At 40.6% G+C, this 17,942-nt stretch overlaps 1 protein-coding gene across 1 annotated transcript in view; it reads left to right on the top strand.

Moving 5' to 3' along the window:
- The window catches only part of PLEKHH1 (pleckstrin homology, MyTH4 and FERM domain containing H1), a 44,617-nt gene that overhangs the window by 14,300 nt on the left and 12,375 nt on the right, over positions 1–17,942 (top strand). The window contains exons 6-19 of the mRNA XM_065635376.1: positions 2,535–3,544; positions 5,942–6,020; positions 6,648–6,736; positions 7,291–7,441; positions 8,411–8,550; positions 9,317–9,427; positions 10,912–10,998; positions 11,776–11,937; positions 12,873–12,953; positions 13,894–14,073; positions 14,206–14,314; positions 15,259–15,371; positions 16,057–16,233; positions 17,068–17,165. Coding sequence (XP_065491448.1) covers positions 2,535–3,544; positions 5,942–6,020; positions 6,648–6,736; positions 7,291–7,441; positions 8,411–8,550; positions 9,317–9,427; positions 10,912–10,998; positions 11,776–11,937; positions 12,873–12,953; positions 13,894–14,073; positions 14,206–14,314; positions 15,259–15,371; positions 16,057–16,233; positions 17,068–17,165 — 2,587 coding nt within the window. The remainder of the gene's footprint in view (positions 1–2,534; positions 3,545–5,941; positions 6,021–6,647; positions 6,737–7,290; positions 7,442–8,410; positions 8,551–9,316; positions 9,428–10,911; positions 10,999–11,775; positions 11,938–12,872; positions 12,954–13,893; positions 14,074–14,205; positions 14,315–15,258; positions 15,372–16,056; positions 16,234–17,067; positions 17,166–17,942) is intronic.

Raw genomic sequence — 17,942 nt, 5'->3', positions numbered from 1 at the left:
ACCAGGGATTGAACACAGACCCCTTTTTTTCCAGAATCTGCTTTTGTCATTAAAATAAGCCACTGAGTTCTGAATTAGAAGCAGTCATTGAAATACATAGCAAAGCTCTCCATTCACCTCAGTGGTGCAGAGTAGGAGTCTCTGAGGTATTTCACTTTACCTCCACACATGAATTATCCTCATCCCCACAGAAACTCTGCTGGCACGTGAGCTGAGTAACTGGGGGCTGTATGGGACAAGGCAGCAGCTGCCTGGTCTGCCTTTAGAGGTTGGGTTCCTCTGTGCCATCAGGTTGGGCTGGAGAAAGCTGCTTACGGTGCTTGTACTTTTTGCAGTTCTTGTTTGGTGGATAGGTGGAGAACTTTGGTCTCCAGGGCTTAAAATCAGCACCTTTCATTGCAACACATTTTGAAGAGGAAATTCTCTCTTAACCATTTTCTTCCTGTTTTTTTAATGAGCTTGGTTTGGTCACAATAAGATGAGCCAGTTTCCAGAACTTCACTGGGCATGCAGGCAGGAGGCATTTCTTTCCTGCAGAAGTCGTTCTGGCATTCCTATCACTCCACAGCAAGGGAATAGGGCAAAATTCCTTCTAAATCCCACCATATTTCTAGATAAATGCTTTATGACTGGGTTTTTCTCATCCCCTCTGGCTTTGGCTGTTTGCAAAAAGAGAATGGCTGGTAAGCTGCGTTAATAATCTGGTATTAAGTGTTCCCTGGATCCCGACTCTCTGGGCAGTAAACAGCTCTGCCCTCTCCTCATGTCCCCCACTAGTCTCGCTGTGCCAGAGGCCTCTGCAGAGAGACAAATCTCTTCTTTCTCGCCATGCTAATAGTAATGGCTTCCTCTGCTTCACCTCCTGTCACATGTAGGAAGCTGCAAAAAACACCAATAATATTTAAAATGAATGGCATCTTTTCAGTCTATACTAATGATTTACCTCAGAGGCAGGGGAAAATCTGTGCCAGCATTATGTGTTAGGAATGGCTTTGTTAGCATTCAGTTCCTTGTGACTCAAGTGCCAAGGTCAGGCTCTCATGGTTGTCTTTTTCTCAGCTGTGTTTCCAAAAGCAGGTTTCCACCTCTCCACAACCAACAGTGATTTATTCTGCTGTTTGCCCTTCCCCTCTGTACTTTGTGTCTTCAGTTTGTTCCTTCTTCCTCGCAAATGCCATTAGTGGTTAAGCAATGCCTGTCCAGTTTAATGTTCAGGCAGCATTTTCAGTGATAGCTGTGCCGAGTCACACTCAACTGTATTTATGCAATTTCCAAAGCATCTTATGACTTGATTATTTTCAGTCAGCCAATATAAATGCCAAGGTCAATCAAAATCATAAAGCGAAGTAACATCCTCTGCCATTTTAAGTTTTATCCACACTTTCTCTTACCCTAAAGCCGCTACTCAGCAGAACCTGTAGAACCGAGATAGTCTTTAAATCTAGTAAGTATGGAAAGGAAGAAAGAAGAATTATAAAGCATAGGTACTAAATAGACAAAGAACAATGGAGGCAATCTAGGATCTATCTTTTGTGTCATCTTCTATTATAGCAACTGAAGGGGTAGAGAAAAAATAAACGAAGAAAAGGAAGTTTTTACAGCAAAAACATGTAAGTAACTGTTAGAAAACTTGTTGACAAAAAGCACTGCTGGTTAATATAGCACAAAAGGATAGCAAAAAGCTCTAGGGAAATTCTTGAAAAGAGACTAACCTCACTGATTAGTGTGATGGTGAAGAAGGTCTCCATACGTATGCTGAAAGCCTCATCTAGGAATGGCAAGAACCATACCAGTTTATTTGTCTTAAATCGCTATAGGTCCATTGAAGTAAAAAACCACACTAAGCAATTTCCTGGCCACTTAGATGGTTTTTGACAAAGCCTGGTGTGGGTAGGCGTACTTACTTCTCATGGCTGTTTTAAGTGAAGAGACATAATTGTGGATAGGTAAGAGTAAAAACTGCTATATTGAGGTAGACCGAAAGCTTGCCTAGGCCACCAGTATCCTGTCTCCTGGTTGGCTGTGGATGTGTCAGGAAAGAGTGTAGAAAATATTGCAAGTAGAGCTGTCCTTCTCTCCACATACCCTTCCTGCTTCTTCTGTCAGAGTTTTAGGAAGTTCCTAAGATAGAACTTCAGTGTAAACTGTTATTTTTACCACTGATAAATGACTTTTTCTGGCCTATCTTTTGGACACCACGGCATCCTATTTCCTTTTTTGTTTGAAACCCCCCCCTTCCTTCTGTAAGTTTCAGACATGCTGCCTGATAATTTCATTAGGCAGCCCTTAATTCCACTTTTGTAAGAAACACCAATTAATAATTTCCTATTGATCTTTTCTGTACTATTCCCAATTATAAATATAGAGCACTTCTGTTATAGCTGTGCCCAGCTGTCTCCTTTCCATTCTGTATAGTCCTAACCAGGCCAGGGTGCTATTGAAATACAACTGACATGAACAACTTACACTAGCAAGTAAGATTTTAGACAGTAAAGCATTTGAATGCCCTAACCATGTGTTCTCTTCTGTTGTAGATATGACCAGCATTCCTGCTTTTGAATCTCTTTGGAGCTGTAATTTTCTGAAGCCCAGAGCATCACAGGCCTCTTTTGCTGAGAACGTAGACCAGAAATCTGTGCTCTTTGCACCTGGTTTCAGACAGGTGTGTCAGACAGGATCTACCAAACGTGTCCTCTCTACAGCAAACATAGTCCTTTCTAATGACACCTGTACTGAGGATGAAGAGGATAAATCTCTGCTTTCCCAGAGCACACTGAAGCTCATGTCTGACCCATCAAGATGGAATCTCTCCACAGAGAAAGATGTATTCCCACACGTAAGTTCTGAACACAGGTTAGGGTGCTCTGATCCCACACCACTGGACCCTCCAGCTGAGGCCACAAGAATCCTTGAGGCTTTGACTTTCCAGTCATCTTTGGAAGGAAAACATAGCACTGTGAGCACCTTGCAACACGTGGCTTTGGATGGCACCCGCTTCTCTGATGATCTGTGTGCCAGGTTCCGCTCCCACCAGCTGGACTCCTCTTCTTCTGGAGAAATAATCAGCATGCTTGAAAGCCGTCTCCAAACTGCGGAACCACCCTTGGTTGTGTCAACATCAGCAGTTACAACCCATTCCTTCTGTCCAGGGAGGGAATGCAGCCTTGGCAGTAGTATGACCTTTCCAAAAATACGGACTCCTAATACACCAAGAGACAGTATCCAGCTAGTCAAGAGACATTACAGCCAACCACAGCCAGGGACTAATTCTTTCCACCGTGTAATGAGCTTAGAAGCTAGCACCTTCCAGCCTGTAACAGGCTCTCCAGTCTGCCATGGGCAAGTGAAGGAGACAGACATTGATGATGATGGGGTACTGGAGAAGATGGAGACAGAACATTGTCTGGTGAGGGAAGAAGCTACAGTGTGTGAGGAAATCAACCACTTATCTGCAGGGCAAAGAGAAGCTGTGAGTTTGGAGGCTGGCGTTCTTGACCCAGGAGGTAAACCTCCCACACCACCACTGCACAGATTTCCATCATGGGTAAGAAATACAAAGACAACAGCCTGAGAAATGCTGTTTATCTTTGAGTAGCGCCCAGTAGTTAGGTTACGACAGTTCTTGGTCTCAAGCAATTGTTTCCTGTGGACATCAGTCACATTTCTGAACCACCTAGTCTGACAGTTCCAGATCATGAGATGTGCTCATTCCACTGACAATTTTTTTTGTTATTTTCTCTTTATAAGGAAAAAAAAAATCTGTGAAAGAAAATATTACTCAAGAAACACAGGAATAAAAAGAAAGTCAAGAGGTGCTGCATTGTGTTTTATGCTTATGGGTCATCAAAAGTTAATCCTTTGTTTAGTGTGTGTTTAAGATCGAAAAGTGAGTCATAAATGCAAGTAAATGGACCAGGCCAGATAGTTTCAAGGTCAGAAAAAGCTGTGAATGCAGGAATAGATACATGGATTAGAACTCAGCATTCCTGTCTCGTGGTATACTTCTGCTACCAGGAAAATTTTGTGAAAACCATTGGTAAAGTGAATATACATGTCCTATTGCTTACTTTACATAACAGAGAAGTCTGTTATTATCATTTTCAGTTACTTCTTAGTTCAGATGATTGGATTGTTTGCTAAAGTTTCAATCTAACTGATAAACTTGATGGAAATCGATGTAGTATTGAAAGAGATAATTCCGTTATTTTCTTTTGCTTTTTTAAAGGCATAGGCAAATAAGTGGTTTATTGAAGGGGCAAAGTCAAGCACTTGTTGTTAATCCTTATGTCTTATAATGTTGTTCTATGAAAACTTGACATTATCTGTGATCTTTGGCTGTGTCCTTTATGATACCAATTTAAACCTCAGTATAATCACAGCCATTTTTCAAAAATAATCTCTTTGCATTCAGTCTATAATATGGAACTGTGCTCGGTATGAAGCTGGATAGTGTGGTAAAAGAAACCGCAGTTTTCAAGGTGTCTGTTTTATTTGCTACAGAAGTCAGAAAGGTGTCATGAACAGTGTACTCACTTGGAACAAGGGAAATAGCTTGGAATAATTGGCTATTATTCCTTTTTCTGATCTAGAGTTCCCACGTAAGGTTCTTCTAGGCCCTTAAGCTAAATTTTTTGCAGGTGATTGTCAGCTCCACATACACCTTCTGAATATCTGACTTGAGTTTGACAAGTGAATTTGATTAGGGAAGCACTGAGCACTTCTCTACTGCAACTGTATTCAGTTATTGTGATTACAAACAATGATATATGATGCTAAATTCTCAAAGTCAGGTCTTCTGACCTGTTGAAATGGATACTCCAAAGTTATTGGGTACTCTAAATTTATTAGGTACTTCAAAGAACATATGTTTGCATTCCTCTTCTGGAAAATAGCAAAAGCACCCATTAATGTCCCTCCCAGGGTTTTAGTAAATTTTTTTGTTAATGTTTATGAAGTATTGCAGTATTATAGTCAGGAACACCATAGGAAAAAATCCATTATTTTGTCTTCAGACCAGAGTCAAGTAAGTGTATCCAAGTAGGGCAAATTTAAGTATATCGAACACTAAAGCATGACTAGAATATTAAATAGCAGCTTAATCAGTAAGAAATGTCCATTATGTGCCCTGAATAGGAGGTTTCTGGGGAAAAAATGCACATAACGTTTCATTAGAGACTAAATCACAATGCATATATGTACAGAAATACTAATTCTGTCATTTCTGGTTTTGCTGTACTTGACTCTGCAGTCTTAGGCACTCTCATGTATATGTAGTATGTGTGTTATCTGATAGTGATTGGTTGTATGCTTCAAGGAGCAGCAAGAGGATTCCTAGCTTTGATTTGTATCCATTTTAGACTGGTTGATGTCTTAGTCATGACATTGTATTTAGTTACAGATTTGAGTTCTCCCCTTGGAATTTTTATCAATTTGTGAAGCACTTGGAGATCCTTTGAACTGGAGGCTCCATATGTTGTTGTAACTGAGACACAGGCTTATCGAGATCATTCCAGGCATTTCTTTCATTCCCTTATCAGAGAATGGGAATCCTTTGCAGGTGGTGACTGAATAAGTTGTCCTGCTTTAGGGCTGTTCTTGATTCATTTTAATACATTGCTAATAAAATGGAAAAAACCCAGCTTTTTCCAAGCTGTGATATAGTCGTTTATTGATAATTGCATGTAGGTGTTCCAGTCTGTGGATGTCATCTCAGTAACATTTATAAGCCATGCATGTTGTGATTCAGGGAACTGCACACAGATGCAAATTTCCACTAATGGTCATTGACCCAACATCTGGTGTAGCAGAGCAATCTTTCTTAGGAAGCACTTTCTTCCTGCCCGCAGGTGTGATTGTGATGTGATTCTGTGACACGAGCATTTATTTTTGCAGTAATCATGTTTTTGTCTGACTGTTGCTGTTCATGGTGTTATTGTTCCAGGAGAGTCGAATCTATGCTGTGGCCAAGTCTGGCATGAGGTTGTCTGAGGTGGCTGCAGTGAATGATACTTCCAGCTGCTGTAAGTTCTAGACAAGATCCATCCTTCGAGGGAGTTTACAGTGACAGTATGGGACCTGAGCTTCTGGCTATTCATATTTCTTCATTTTTTTGCCTGTTTTCAAAGTAAATTTGATTTTGCAGATAGCCATGATAAATAAAGGAGGGAAGGAGGACACATCTGATCTCAGGGATGGTTGGTGCTGGGCTGTTTGAGCCCCCATATTCAGTGACATCTTCAGGGACTCCATTATATCCTTCCTCACTTCCACTGATGCTGTTCTGCCTCTGCATGTCTGTACCCTGTTTTTAGTCTGTGCTTCACCATCACCTTCCCCTGTTATGGCTTCTGCCTCTTTGGACATGGTGCACTGGGTTGCCATTGTACCGTGGAGAGCATAGGGTGGACAAGATGTCACAGGCTAAGTGGAGGGAGTGTTGCAGGTGTCTCTTGGAGTTGTATGTAGTTAATAATACATCCCCTGGCCTTTCTGAGGCCAAAGTGTCTGGGATGGCAGTCCTCCATTATTTGATGTTCCAAGAGACTATGTAAGTTCTTACATGCATACAGGTACCTCTCTGTTAAAACCTCCTCCTGTTCACCAGTTTGCATTATTTGCTCTCTTGCTGTCTCTTTGAATTTTTTCAGTTTCCAATTTCTCGCGTTCAACTTCTGGGCCATTTACCTGTCTCATCTACAGAAATGTCACAGTGCCAGTCTACACTACGCTGAAGGGGGTAAGGAGTTACCTCACTTTTCCTCTTATGAAAAGCATGGTCTAGAGCTGCCAGTAATTTGAGAGAGACTGGAATGAAGCTGTGCATTGAAGCAAAGAACATCAGAGAATGCTGGGAAGTACTAGACACCAGAAGAATGCAGAAGGAGTAGCAGATGATAAATGTGTCTAGGAATACAGAACATTGCAGAAGTTGCAAGGAGGAAGCGAGGAAGCTGCAGTGTGCACTATGAGACTGTAGAAACCTAGAGGTGAGAGTGGCTATAGCTGAGAGAATGAAATGGAAGAAGGCTCTTGAGAGCTTATGGGGAAGCACAGGGCTTGTGAAACAGTAGGAGGGTGTAACCAGAGGAGACCCAAACAGATCAGACTAGTGAGTCCAGCTTGGAAGTTCTCAGACTAGGAAGGGAGGAAGTGAGGAGCCCTGGGGAACATAGTGGGCAAGGCAGTGAGAGAATGAAGGGCCTGCGTTGGTTGCTCTGTTTCCTTATTGAGCAGGGATTGTTCTGGGGAAACTCCTTCCTTACACGCTGACCATCCAGGTCTGTTTTCCAGAAAGCCACACAGATCAGCAACGTGCCTTTCTTAGATGAGTCTTCAGGCTCTGATGATGACTGTGGCTCCCATGCCAGCTTCAGGACTTCTACTGCTGGATCTGAGAACAGGAAAGCCAGCATGCCAGGCAGTCCTCGTGCGGTGAAGAGAGGTAAAGTGGGAGTGTTGCTACTGAGCAGCATGAACTCTGTCCTCAGGAGTGAGGCAAGATGTCCTGAACAGCATCATCAGTGACAGGCAAATGCTCATCCTTGGTGATGCTAATGAGGAGTTCTCCCAGAATGTGTGCAGACATCAGCAACTACTCAGCAGAAACCTGTCCGCTTAGGTGGGATTTTACTGCTAGTAGATTTCCATCCAGGCAATTGCTAAGCTAAGACTGTGGGAAGGATTGATGCCCCAAATTCATCACATACCCAGTGAACCCATCCATACTTTTTCTGTGACTTCTTTTTGTAAGTAAGCTACTACTGACATGTTGAAAATGGTTTTTATCTTTGATAATTTCTTGACCAGTAAGCAAATCCTTCATATCTTCAAGAGGCATTGGGTAATTTGGGTCGTGGCTAGGACAATTTTTCGTGACTGTTTGGAAGGTTAAACTGGATCCTTGAGTGGAAATTTCATTACAAATGGTAGTCAATAAAATAGAATCCCATTTCGTGTAGTCTTAACTTCTGTTATGATGTGTCTGTGCATTGTCATGGACTGGTGGTGGAAGATTCACAGAAAGCAAAGCCCCATTGCTGATGAGGGAGCCTTTTCTTTAGTTTGAATGAGAGGGGCTTGAGGCTTTATGATTGATTGTTTCCAAGCTGAAAACAGTTTGTCTGTGATTCAGTTAACAAGTCTGTTTATTTATTTATTTAAAAGTTTTTAATATCTTCTTATTCCATGACAAATTTATTTCACTGTCAGTATCACTCTCACTATTTGTCTTCCTAGGGAAAAAAAAAAAAGTCTCGGAAGTTTGGTTAGTGGGATTTGAGTTCCCGATGTCTGATCTGATCTGTTCTTGAAAAAAGCCTTAATGGTGAACTCAAACTTTTTCAGAGTGTGTGGTATTCGGTGCGTGCTTCTGTCTAGCCATGATTCTCGTTCTTCCCTTTATTTTGAACAGGGGCATCCATGTCATCACTGAGCTCCGAGAGTGACTATGCCATCCCTCCTGATGCCTACTCCTTGGATGGTGACTATTCCGAGCCAGAACATAAGCTACAGCGAACATCTTCCTATTCCACTGATGGCGGAATCAGCACTGTAAGTCTTGCTGCCTCACAGTTGTGAAGGGACACACAGCCTTGGCCTTGAAAAAGCATGACTGCGATATATTGAGTTTATCCCCTGCAAACTGATGCTCTAATAGACTAGGCTCTTGGCCCAGCTGGTTTGTATGCAAAGGCATCTGATGCTTCAGAAAAAGGTGCAATTTCTGTTATGTGGTTAGAGAAAAGTATAAGCATCAAGGGCTGTATTCTTTCCTGATCACCTGTACTAGTTTCTTGTAGTTGTATTCTATTTTAATGATGGCCTTATACTTTTGTGACAGAACAAGTTTGGAAATTCAGAGGAAGGAAGGAGAAAGGGTAGAATATTTTGGCCTAGAAAAAAGCCTCAAACATGAGGAGCACTAAATTCTATACTCTTGAATGTAAGAGATCAAGCAGACAAGAAAGTGAAGTCCAATCAGGGCTTAGAGCCAGCCTTCACTTTTATTTGGAAAATCACTGCTGTGGTAGGAAGTCAAATAAGTTTTCAGTGCATCAAACAATTAGTGAAATGCTCTTCAGATGCCTTCTTTAATAAAACAACACAATGTGGTATTTGCAGCTACACAGACAGTCCAGGACTCTTTCCAAGTTGAGCAGAGAGCGCTGACCTTGGATGGCTGCTACTCCCATCAGGCAAAGTAAAGCAGAAAATGAAGGAGATGCAGTGAATGTCTGAGCTTGATTTCAGTACTCTTTCATTTGTAATTTGAGAGGTACAAGAAAACCTCCACTCCCCTTTATTTTTTGCCCTCCAGGAACCCATGGAGAAATCAGGTTACTTGCTGAAAATGGGCAGCCAGGTGAAGATGTGGAAGAGACGATGGTTTGTTCTAAGAAACAGACAAATCATGTACTACAAGTCTCCGGTGAGTCACTGGGATGGATTTACTCCTGTGTGGAGGCACAGGGGAAGGCTGCAGAACTGATACCAGGCTGATACCACTGGCAGAGTGTGTAGCCATGGAGAAGCTTCCCTAAAAATGTCCTGCCAAAGAGCTTTATGTATGACTCAGATGTTCTACCATGGGTCTCTTCTTAGGCAGGGAAGCTCCTTGTGGTCACACTTTCCAGGTGATGAAAGTTTGTTTGTGGCAGAAGCTTGTCACCTACTGGTTAATTTCGTACAGATGATGAAAAGCAGAAGGCATACCATGGCCCAGCTTTGGTCATGTTTAAGTTGGAAATAAAGGAAAAATAAATTACAATACCAGGAGGGCACAGATACGTGCTCATCAGTCAGTATATGGGGTTCTGAGGAAAACTGCAACTTTCAGGGGAACAAAAGCTGGATTATTTCATTTTTCATCCTCCTACATGGACATGGAAGTATTAGAAAACTAGGGTAAAATTGAAAATAAGCTTTCATGCAAAATGCTGTCCTGTAATGATCAATGAAACAATATTGAGAGAGCATGTTCGTGTATTAAAAACGTTTCCAAATATTTTTTATAATTCATAACTGTTTCAAACAAAGTTATTTCAAAAATTCTAGCAGTGTGCATTCAAAATTTGTATATACAATAAAATACATATATTGTTGGCCTTCATTATTCTGCTGTACTTAGCTGCATTACAGAGTATTATATTATATTTAGAGATATTAACCCTCCGTACATTTTTCTTCTGGACACAGCAATTTCCTCCATACCTGCATAATTACACAGTATTTCTGTGTATATACACATCTTTGCTTACAAGTCAGGAATATTGAGAAGACTTATTTTGAACTTTTTTATTTTTTTCAGTTGTTGTCATATTCTGACAAGAGAAAAAATACACCTTTAGGGCACAATGCATCTTTATTTCTGGTAAGAAAAGAGAATTCACAAGCAAATTATACATATGTATTATATATAAAAAAATAATTTCATAAAAATGCAGAATTTAGACTGTTAGTTGGAAGGGACTTCTGGAAGACCCTGGTCCAACTGACACATTGAAGAGGGACCGTCACCAGCTGTAGATCAAACCACTCATGGCTTTAGCTGAATCTTGAAAACTTCCAAAGGCAGAAATTCAGCCACTATCTGGGTACCTATTTGGTGGTGTATTGCCTTCCCAGTGAGAACGGGTTTGTTTTGTTTTCTCCTAATGTCCAATCTGAACTTCAGAAGACAGTATTTGTTGCCATTGCCCTTGTTAAATTGTCTGCCACTACTGAGGAGACTTCTGCTTCATCATTGCAATGGGATCGCACTCTCATATTCAACCCTGCAACCTTCAGCTCTCCTTTCCAGCTCATGGATTCAGACTCCAATCTGCACATGCATATTATGCTGTATTTAAGTACTCTAAGACTCATCTGAATCTTTTTTCATACTGAAAAAGCTGTTCGCTTTTCATGCCTCAGAGTGACGTTATCCACAAACCACAAGGGCAGATGGAGCTGAATTCTTCATGCCAAATTGTCAGAGGTGAAGGGTCCCAAACATTCCAGGTGAGCGTTGCTTTTTCATCCTGCAGATAACCACACATTTATTTCAGGCTGAATGATACTGTATGTCTCAACCGAATGAGCTAACTATCTGGCCCCTGTCTTTCGTGGCACAAGCTAAGCAGTTAGTTTAATAAATAGTGGGGAAAGAGCTAAATTGCAACCCAAATACAGCTTTTTGAAACAGAAAATACTTCTCATTTATTTTTGTATTGTTTTACAGCGTAGCACTTTCCTTTTTTTTTTTCTTTGCAGTTAGGACTGAGAGCTTGAAATCTGTAGGAAAAGTGATTTTTATAACAATTAAAACCAGATAGCACCTAGGATCTCCTCTGTCTGAAGGACTCCTCTCAGAAGATCTCTAGCCTGACTTTACATGTCTGGAGGGTCTGAAGTGTTGGATTTCTATTAGAATTTTACTTCCAAAGTGTTAGAAGTTAACCCATCACTGGGTTCAGCTTGAAGTCATTACTGTTAGAAGACTTCATTATAAAGGCGGCATTAAAGTTTCTCTCGTACCCTGACTGAAAGGCACATGGCCTGACCTGTGAGCTACCTTCTTCCCAACAGAAACAGCAAGAGAGCTCGTGAGAGTTTGATTCATTTGAGTTTCAGTTCTTTCACTTTGGCTTTGAGGGTTAGAACCTTTTTTCTTACCTCAAAAAAATCCCGTCTGAACCACCAAAAGAAAAAAATCTGTATGGGATAATGAAACTCAGCATCTGCAGAAAAGGTTTGTAGGTTTGCAGATTTGTACTTCCTCACTCCTTTTCATTCCAGCTCATGACAGACAAGAGAACTTACTTCCTGACAGCAGACTCTCCCAACATCCTGGAGGAATGGATTCATGTCCTACAGAGTATCCTGAGAGTGCAGGTGACCAGTCCTGTTGGTGTTCCTCACACTGATGCGAAACCTACTGTGAAAGGTTGGCTCACCAAGGTAAAATACAATTTCTTACTTTATTCAGTTTGGCTCACTATTGACAGTGTACCATCTTCTTGGTTTGTTCAGTACATGTCAACAAGAAATTAGTATTTTAATACTCCCCAGAAGAGAGGGGAAAGAAAGAAAAGTGGCAGTAGATCTTTGTATTTCAGAGAGAGGAACATTTGTATAAATTATAAGGAATGAGACAAACAAGGCTACTGAGAGATACTGACTTGTCAAATAGTAAGTTATAACAAATACCCAGCTTATGTATGCTTTTCTTCAACAGAATTCATGGCATGTCATGGTAAAAAACAAACCAAAAAAACAGGAAACGCTGTTAAATGTCACATTTAGTTGATCTTGATGATATAAGAGAGTTTCAAAGAAATTACTTGTATGAATCTAGTACGCTAGTACAGAGTACAATGGCTGAAAATTCTTATGTGTTATGCCATTTCCATAGATTAGTTTTGCATAGCATGTTACCATGAATTTTTTAATATAATTCTGGTCAGCATCTAAAGATGGCTAAACACAGCCTGCATCTGAAGCTTGTTCATCTGCGATAGAAAACAACTACCTAGGCTATGCATTGACTGGTCTTTTCCAGCTGAGATGAAATGATTTGTTTTTATAATCTTAAAAACATTATTCTTAATATTGTATTTCAGGATACGAAATTGAGTTGTTATGAATGAGTAAAATACTTCACCAAATCACAGACCCATTTCCATAAGTACCTATGTCTCATCTACTTAGGTGGAATGTGCTTATCTGCTTTTGGAAGTGGTGCCCTGTATGTTTGGAGAGGAGCTCATATTAGCACAGAACAAATAACATACGCAAGGTTTTAAGGGAGAGTTGAATTGAAAGATGAAATCCTAGAAAATTTTTCCAGCAACACTGCTGATGTTAAAACCTGTATTTCTTTGTCCTCCTTACAGGTCAAGCATGGTCACTCTAAGCTGGTCTGGTGTGCACTGATTGGAAAAACTTTCTACTACTATCGAAATCATGAAGATAGGGTAATTCCTTTTCACCTTTGGTTCCTGAACTCTCCTTTCCCATTTCTCATGAAGCTTTCTTTGCTTTTACTGCTTCTGTATCTCACACTTCAAGCTCTTCCTTGGTTGTACTTCTCCTCTTCTGATAGCGTCTGTTCCACAAAGAGAATATATATATATATATATATTTAAAGCTAAAATGACTAAAGACTTCAAAGACAAGTGACTGCTCTTTCTCATATCACTGTATATCATGTTTCTTGCCTTCTCCGTTTGGTTTTGTGAAGCCTTTAGAACAGACTTTTATACAGCAGCTGATATATTCTGCATACTGTCATTAAAATAAGTAGCAACGACAATATAGTCAGTGTAATGTGCTTCCATTTCTGGAAGTTTGGCTCAACAGTCTATTCCTTTGTCTTGGTGATGTCAAAACTCAAGTTTTAGAATATCAAGGAATACTGTGACTCATACTTGGGACTGACCTCCAGAGTTAGTACAGCAGATATCCTCTGTTTGTCTGAATCTACCTATTTATGTAATGTAGAAAGCAGAAAGTTTGAGCAGGATTGGAAAACAGTGGCTTAAGATATTGAGCAACTGACCATCAGAAAACACATCCTGCCTTGCAGAACCAATGATGTAAACACAACTGACAAGTGTCATGGGATGAAAACAGTACCTTATGGGAAAAACCATCTTTTTATTTGCATATTCTCATTCTGACCTGTAGATTCACCCCCAAGAAAAATGAAAGTCGTAACACAGTTTTGTATGTACTTTAGAAGAGATTCTATACAAATGCAAGATTATATAATTACATCAGTTAAACACTGAATTATAGTTTATTCCTTGCATTTTACAGAACTGCTAACATTTTGAACTGGGTTTTCTTTCCCAGTGTTCCCTGTCCATAGGGGGAGATTAGCTACACTTGTCTAACTTGCTTCTCCTCTTACAGTGTCCTCTAGGGCATCTGCCTATGCGTGAGTCCAAAGTGGAAGAGGTAGACCGTTCCTGTGACTCTGATGAAGATTATGAAGCCACTGGTGGAGGACTTCTCTCATCTCACTGTACACTGGTGATTCACCCAAAGGACCAGAGTCCCACATACTTACTCATTCGTACCAAACAGGAGAAGGTATAAAAGGCAGTCTTTTTGGAGAGCAAGAGTCTTTTTGGTATCAACAAAGCAAATGGGGCATATGGACTGAACCTCTTTGTAGAAAACAAGGTCTGAATTGACCCATACTGTTCTCATCCTTGTTCCTAGAATACCTGGCTGTACCATCTGACCGTAGCGGCTGGTAGCAGTAATGCCACAGTGGGCACATCATATGAACAACTCATTGGAAAACTATTGGATGCAGAGGGAGACCCTAGTAAGTAGAAACCACACGCTCTTTTCCATAGTAGCAAATCATAAGGAAGGGTAACTTAAATTCCTAGTTATAATCCAGCCAAAGGTGAGGAAAGTGGATTCTTAGTAGAACAGCATGTGATATAATGTCCTTCTCCCTTAGTTCCACAGTAACATCTCCAGAGAGGATACAGGCATTGCAGTGAAACTAGACAAGTCCATCATATTGTCACATCATTTATCAAAGCATCTGAAGCATCCGTAACATTAATTCAAATTAAAATAAAGAACTGGAGCTTTAATTTTTCCTGTTATTGTTGGTCTTGATTTTCCTTTCCTGGCAATCTTGACCATACAAACGCATGCTCTCTCCTCTAAACACACTCACACACACCTACCTTCTCATCTCATCCTTTGTCTGCACATATAAACCCTCACACATATATCCATGCTCGTGTGTTCCTCCTCATCTTTGATGCTTGCTCATTCATGTATGTTTACGCACCATGTTCTCAAACATGTATTAACACATTCATTCGTACTTAGCACTCTTTTCCTGCACACTCACCTATTCCTAGACCTATATGTGAACCTTGCTTACTGTTGAATTGTGACTTGCACTAACAAAGACCCCCATTGCAGGCAGCTGCCCTGGTGGAATTTGTGTCTCTGGTTTGAACACACAGCTGAGCAGTTTCTCACCAGAATCCAGCTGATGAGAAGCTCTGACATGGCAGGATTGAGAATGGCAATGCTTGTTTCTGCTGATGACTAATGCTGCTGGTGACAGTTTGGTCATAGCAGGCTTTGCTGAAATCAATGAAGTGGCACCAAAGATAAACGTGGCCTAGTGCAGTGCTGCTTCCTCAGGTGCTTTGCCATGTCAGCAAGGATCCTTTTCAATGTGGACACTGTTATCTTTCTTCTGTTTCTGACACTGCATTGTTTCCCTGTCTGCTACCTTAGATTCTCCTCTGTGGAAACATCCTATGTTGTGCTACAGTAAAGATGGGTTGCACACATCCCTCACCACTCTGCCATCAGAGGCTCTACAGACTGAAGCTCTGAAGCTTTTTAAGGTATTTAAAGGGACATTGTGTGGTTTTCAGTTATTTTCCTCAACATTGCAGTTATTTTGCAACAACATTGTTTGTCATAACATTTACTGTTGCCATTGGCTGGTTTAGACAGGCCTGCTGAGTTATTTAATTACAGCAGGACAGTCAGATAACTAGGTGTCATTCATTCTCTGGAAGTTTACATTTTCCTTTTAGGGAATCTGGGTTTAGGAGCAATGGCCCCAACAGGCTTTATGCTTCAAAGTTAGTCTTATCTTCCTCTTTCCTCTCCAATAGCTGGATTGAAGGAAGCAGAAACATCTACTGTCAAACTTAGTTGTGTCAGTAAGGCCAATGGTGAAGCCACTGGAGATTTGATTCTTGTACTCTGCAAGTGTAAGATCAGCAGTAAGACTGGACAGTCTTAGCAAGGTAAAGCACAGGCATGGAAGGCAGGAAGCACATTTTCCCCTTGATTCTCTTGCTGCCTTGTGAGTTCCTCAGCTAGGGGAGGTTGAGTGAATTTCCTAGTTGCGACAACGAAAGAGGGAAGGTTAGGAATTAAGTATTTATTCTCCTCCCTCCTCTCAAGGTTATGTAGAAGAATTCATTAATTGTCTGTAACACATCTGGGGGCCCTGGCCTGCAAAGTATCAGAGAAGAGTCGCTGTATTCATGGCATTGGCTAACTTCCACCCTTTTATAGTCCTGTCAGCTGTTCATCAATGTCCCTGTGGAGGCACCTTCTATTGATTACCACGTGTCACTTGCCCAGACAGCACTGCAGGTCTGCTTGACACATACTGAGCTGCAGAATGAAATTTACTGTCAGCTGGTTAAACAGACCAGCTGCCGACAACCCCAGAACCACTCGGTCATTCAGGTCAGTTCCTCTTTTGTCACTTCCACTCTGCAAATACTTTCTATTTAACTCCATGTTTTTAATAATTAGCAATGGGACTGGTTCTCATAAAGCTGTGCAAATGCTACGGGTGTGCTGGAGGAAAGAATCTCAGCACTGATGTGCAAAGAAAAACATTGATAATGTAACTACTTGCAAAAAAAATTTTAGTTTGAATTTAACCATCTGCCAGTTGCTAATGGTCTATTCAGACCATATTCAGAATCCAAATTAATAGCTCCTGTTGCCTAGCTTATAATTGTCACATAGTATTAATTTTGTTCTCTATTTTAGTTAATCAAAAGCATGCAAATAATGAATATTACTATTAAGCATGAAATCTGATTTTTGCATTATAATTATTGGGTGAATAAAATTAATAAGTTACAGCATGAATGTACATACTTGATCATAATATTCTCAGCTCACATGAGAAAATAAAATCTGGTTGAAGAATAACGGGTCTAATTTGAAATAAAATTCACCAGTGTATTCTTTGTTATGATTTGCAGTTACAAATAGGAAAAAAGTATTAATTAAAGTCTCAATTGTTCACTCAGCTCTGGCTACACTAGTCAAAATTTTCAAAAGTATCCAATCGTTTACAACACCTCTTCTTAGAGTCTAGATTGAGATACTGAAGAGCAGGCTGTCCTCTGACCATCACTTCCCTTTAAAGCATCTTGAACTACATGTCTAAAAGCTGATCAGTCCCAAAAGCACTAGTCACCATCCAACATTTTGGTTGCAGTATTCTATGAAAGACAACAAGCAAGAAGTACAGAACAAGAATGATGTCCAGTTTTATGTTCACAGTGCTGGCAACTCCTGGCTTTGTGTGCTCCTCTCTTCCTGCCTCAACATCACTTCCTCTGGTACGTCAAACAGCACCTGCAGCGACACGCAGACCCCAGGTAAAGACCGCAATACCATTTTCTTCTGCTAAGCTAAATGCCTTTTGCATCCACTACAGATAAAGATGGAAGCAATTTTGTAACTCACACCTGCAAAAATAAGTTGAGGAAGGGGACAGAAGGTTCCCAATGGTATCAAGCTGTCCCCTTTCAGTTGTTCACACTAATTTGTCACATATTAAGCCAGTTCACAAAACTGAGTGACCTATAGTAGCAAAAGAACTTTTTGCAAATATAACTGGAGCTACATAGGGAGTTTTTTGCTGTTGCAGCTATTTTCTTTTATTGATAGACAGACCAAAGTAATTATTTAGAATGAATTATTAGAGTTATTTAGAATTAACTATCTGTAGCCTCATCTAGGTGTTCCTGCTCCAGCAGGGGGATTGGACTAGATGATCTTTTGAGGTCCCTTCCAGTCCCTAACATTCTGTGATTCTGTGATTAGAATTTTAGGTGATCGCATTCTGCTGTCAGGTTAGCAGGCATACTGACAAAACAAAAGTGAGGCAGAGAACATCTCAGGGAACCATAAAACATGAGGAAAAACTAACAAACTTGAAATACATGTTAGTACTGTTTTCTGTTACCTCTTTGGTGTGTAACACTTTCCCCTATAAGGAAACAGTGGAAGATCTCTGTAACAGCAGTAAGTTGTTCTCCAGTGTACATCCTCTTGGTTTGTTTCCATGGTGATGCATATCTCACTGTCCTTGAGGGAGAGGTCACAGCTAGAGATGTCTAGTCGTCTGCTGCAACGATATAGTGTTGCTAAGA

The sequence above is a fragment of the Caloenas nicobarica genome, chromosome 5 (assembly GCF_036013445.1).
Source record: "Caloenas nicobarica isolate bCalNic1 chromosome 5, bCalNic1.hap1, whole genome shotgun sequence".
NCBI lineage: Eukaryota > Metazoa > Chordata > Aves > Columbiformes > Columbidae > Caloenas > Caloenas nicobarica.
The sequence above is the reverse complement of the archived record's forward strand: the minus strand, read 5'-3'. Positions and strand labels throughout refer to the sequence as shown.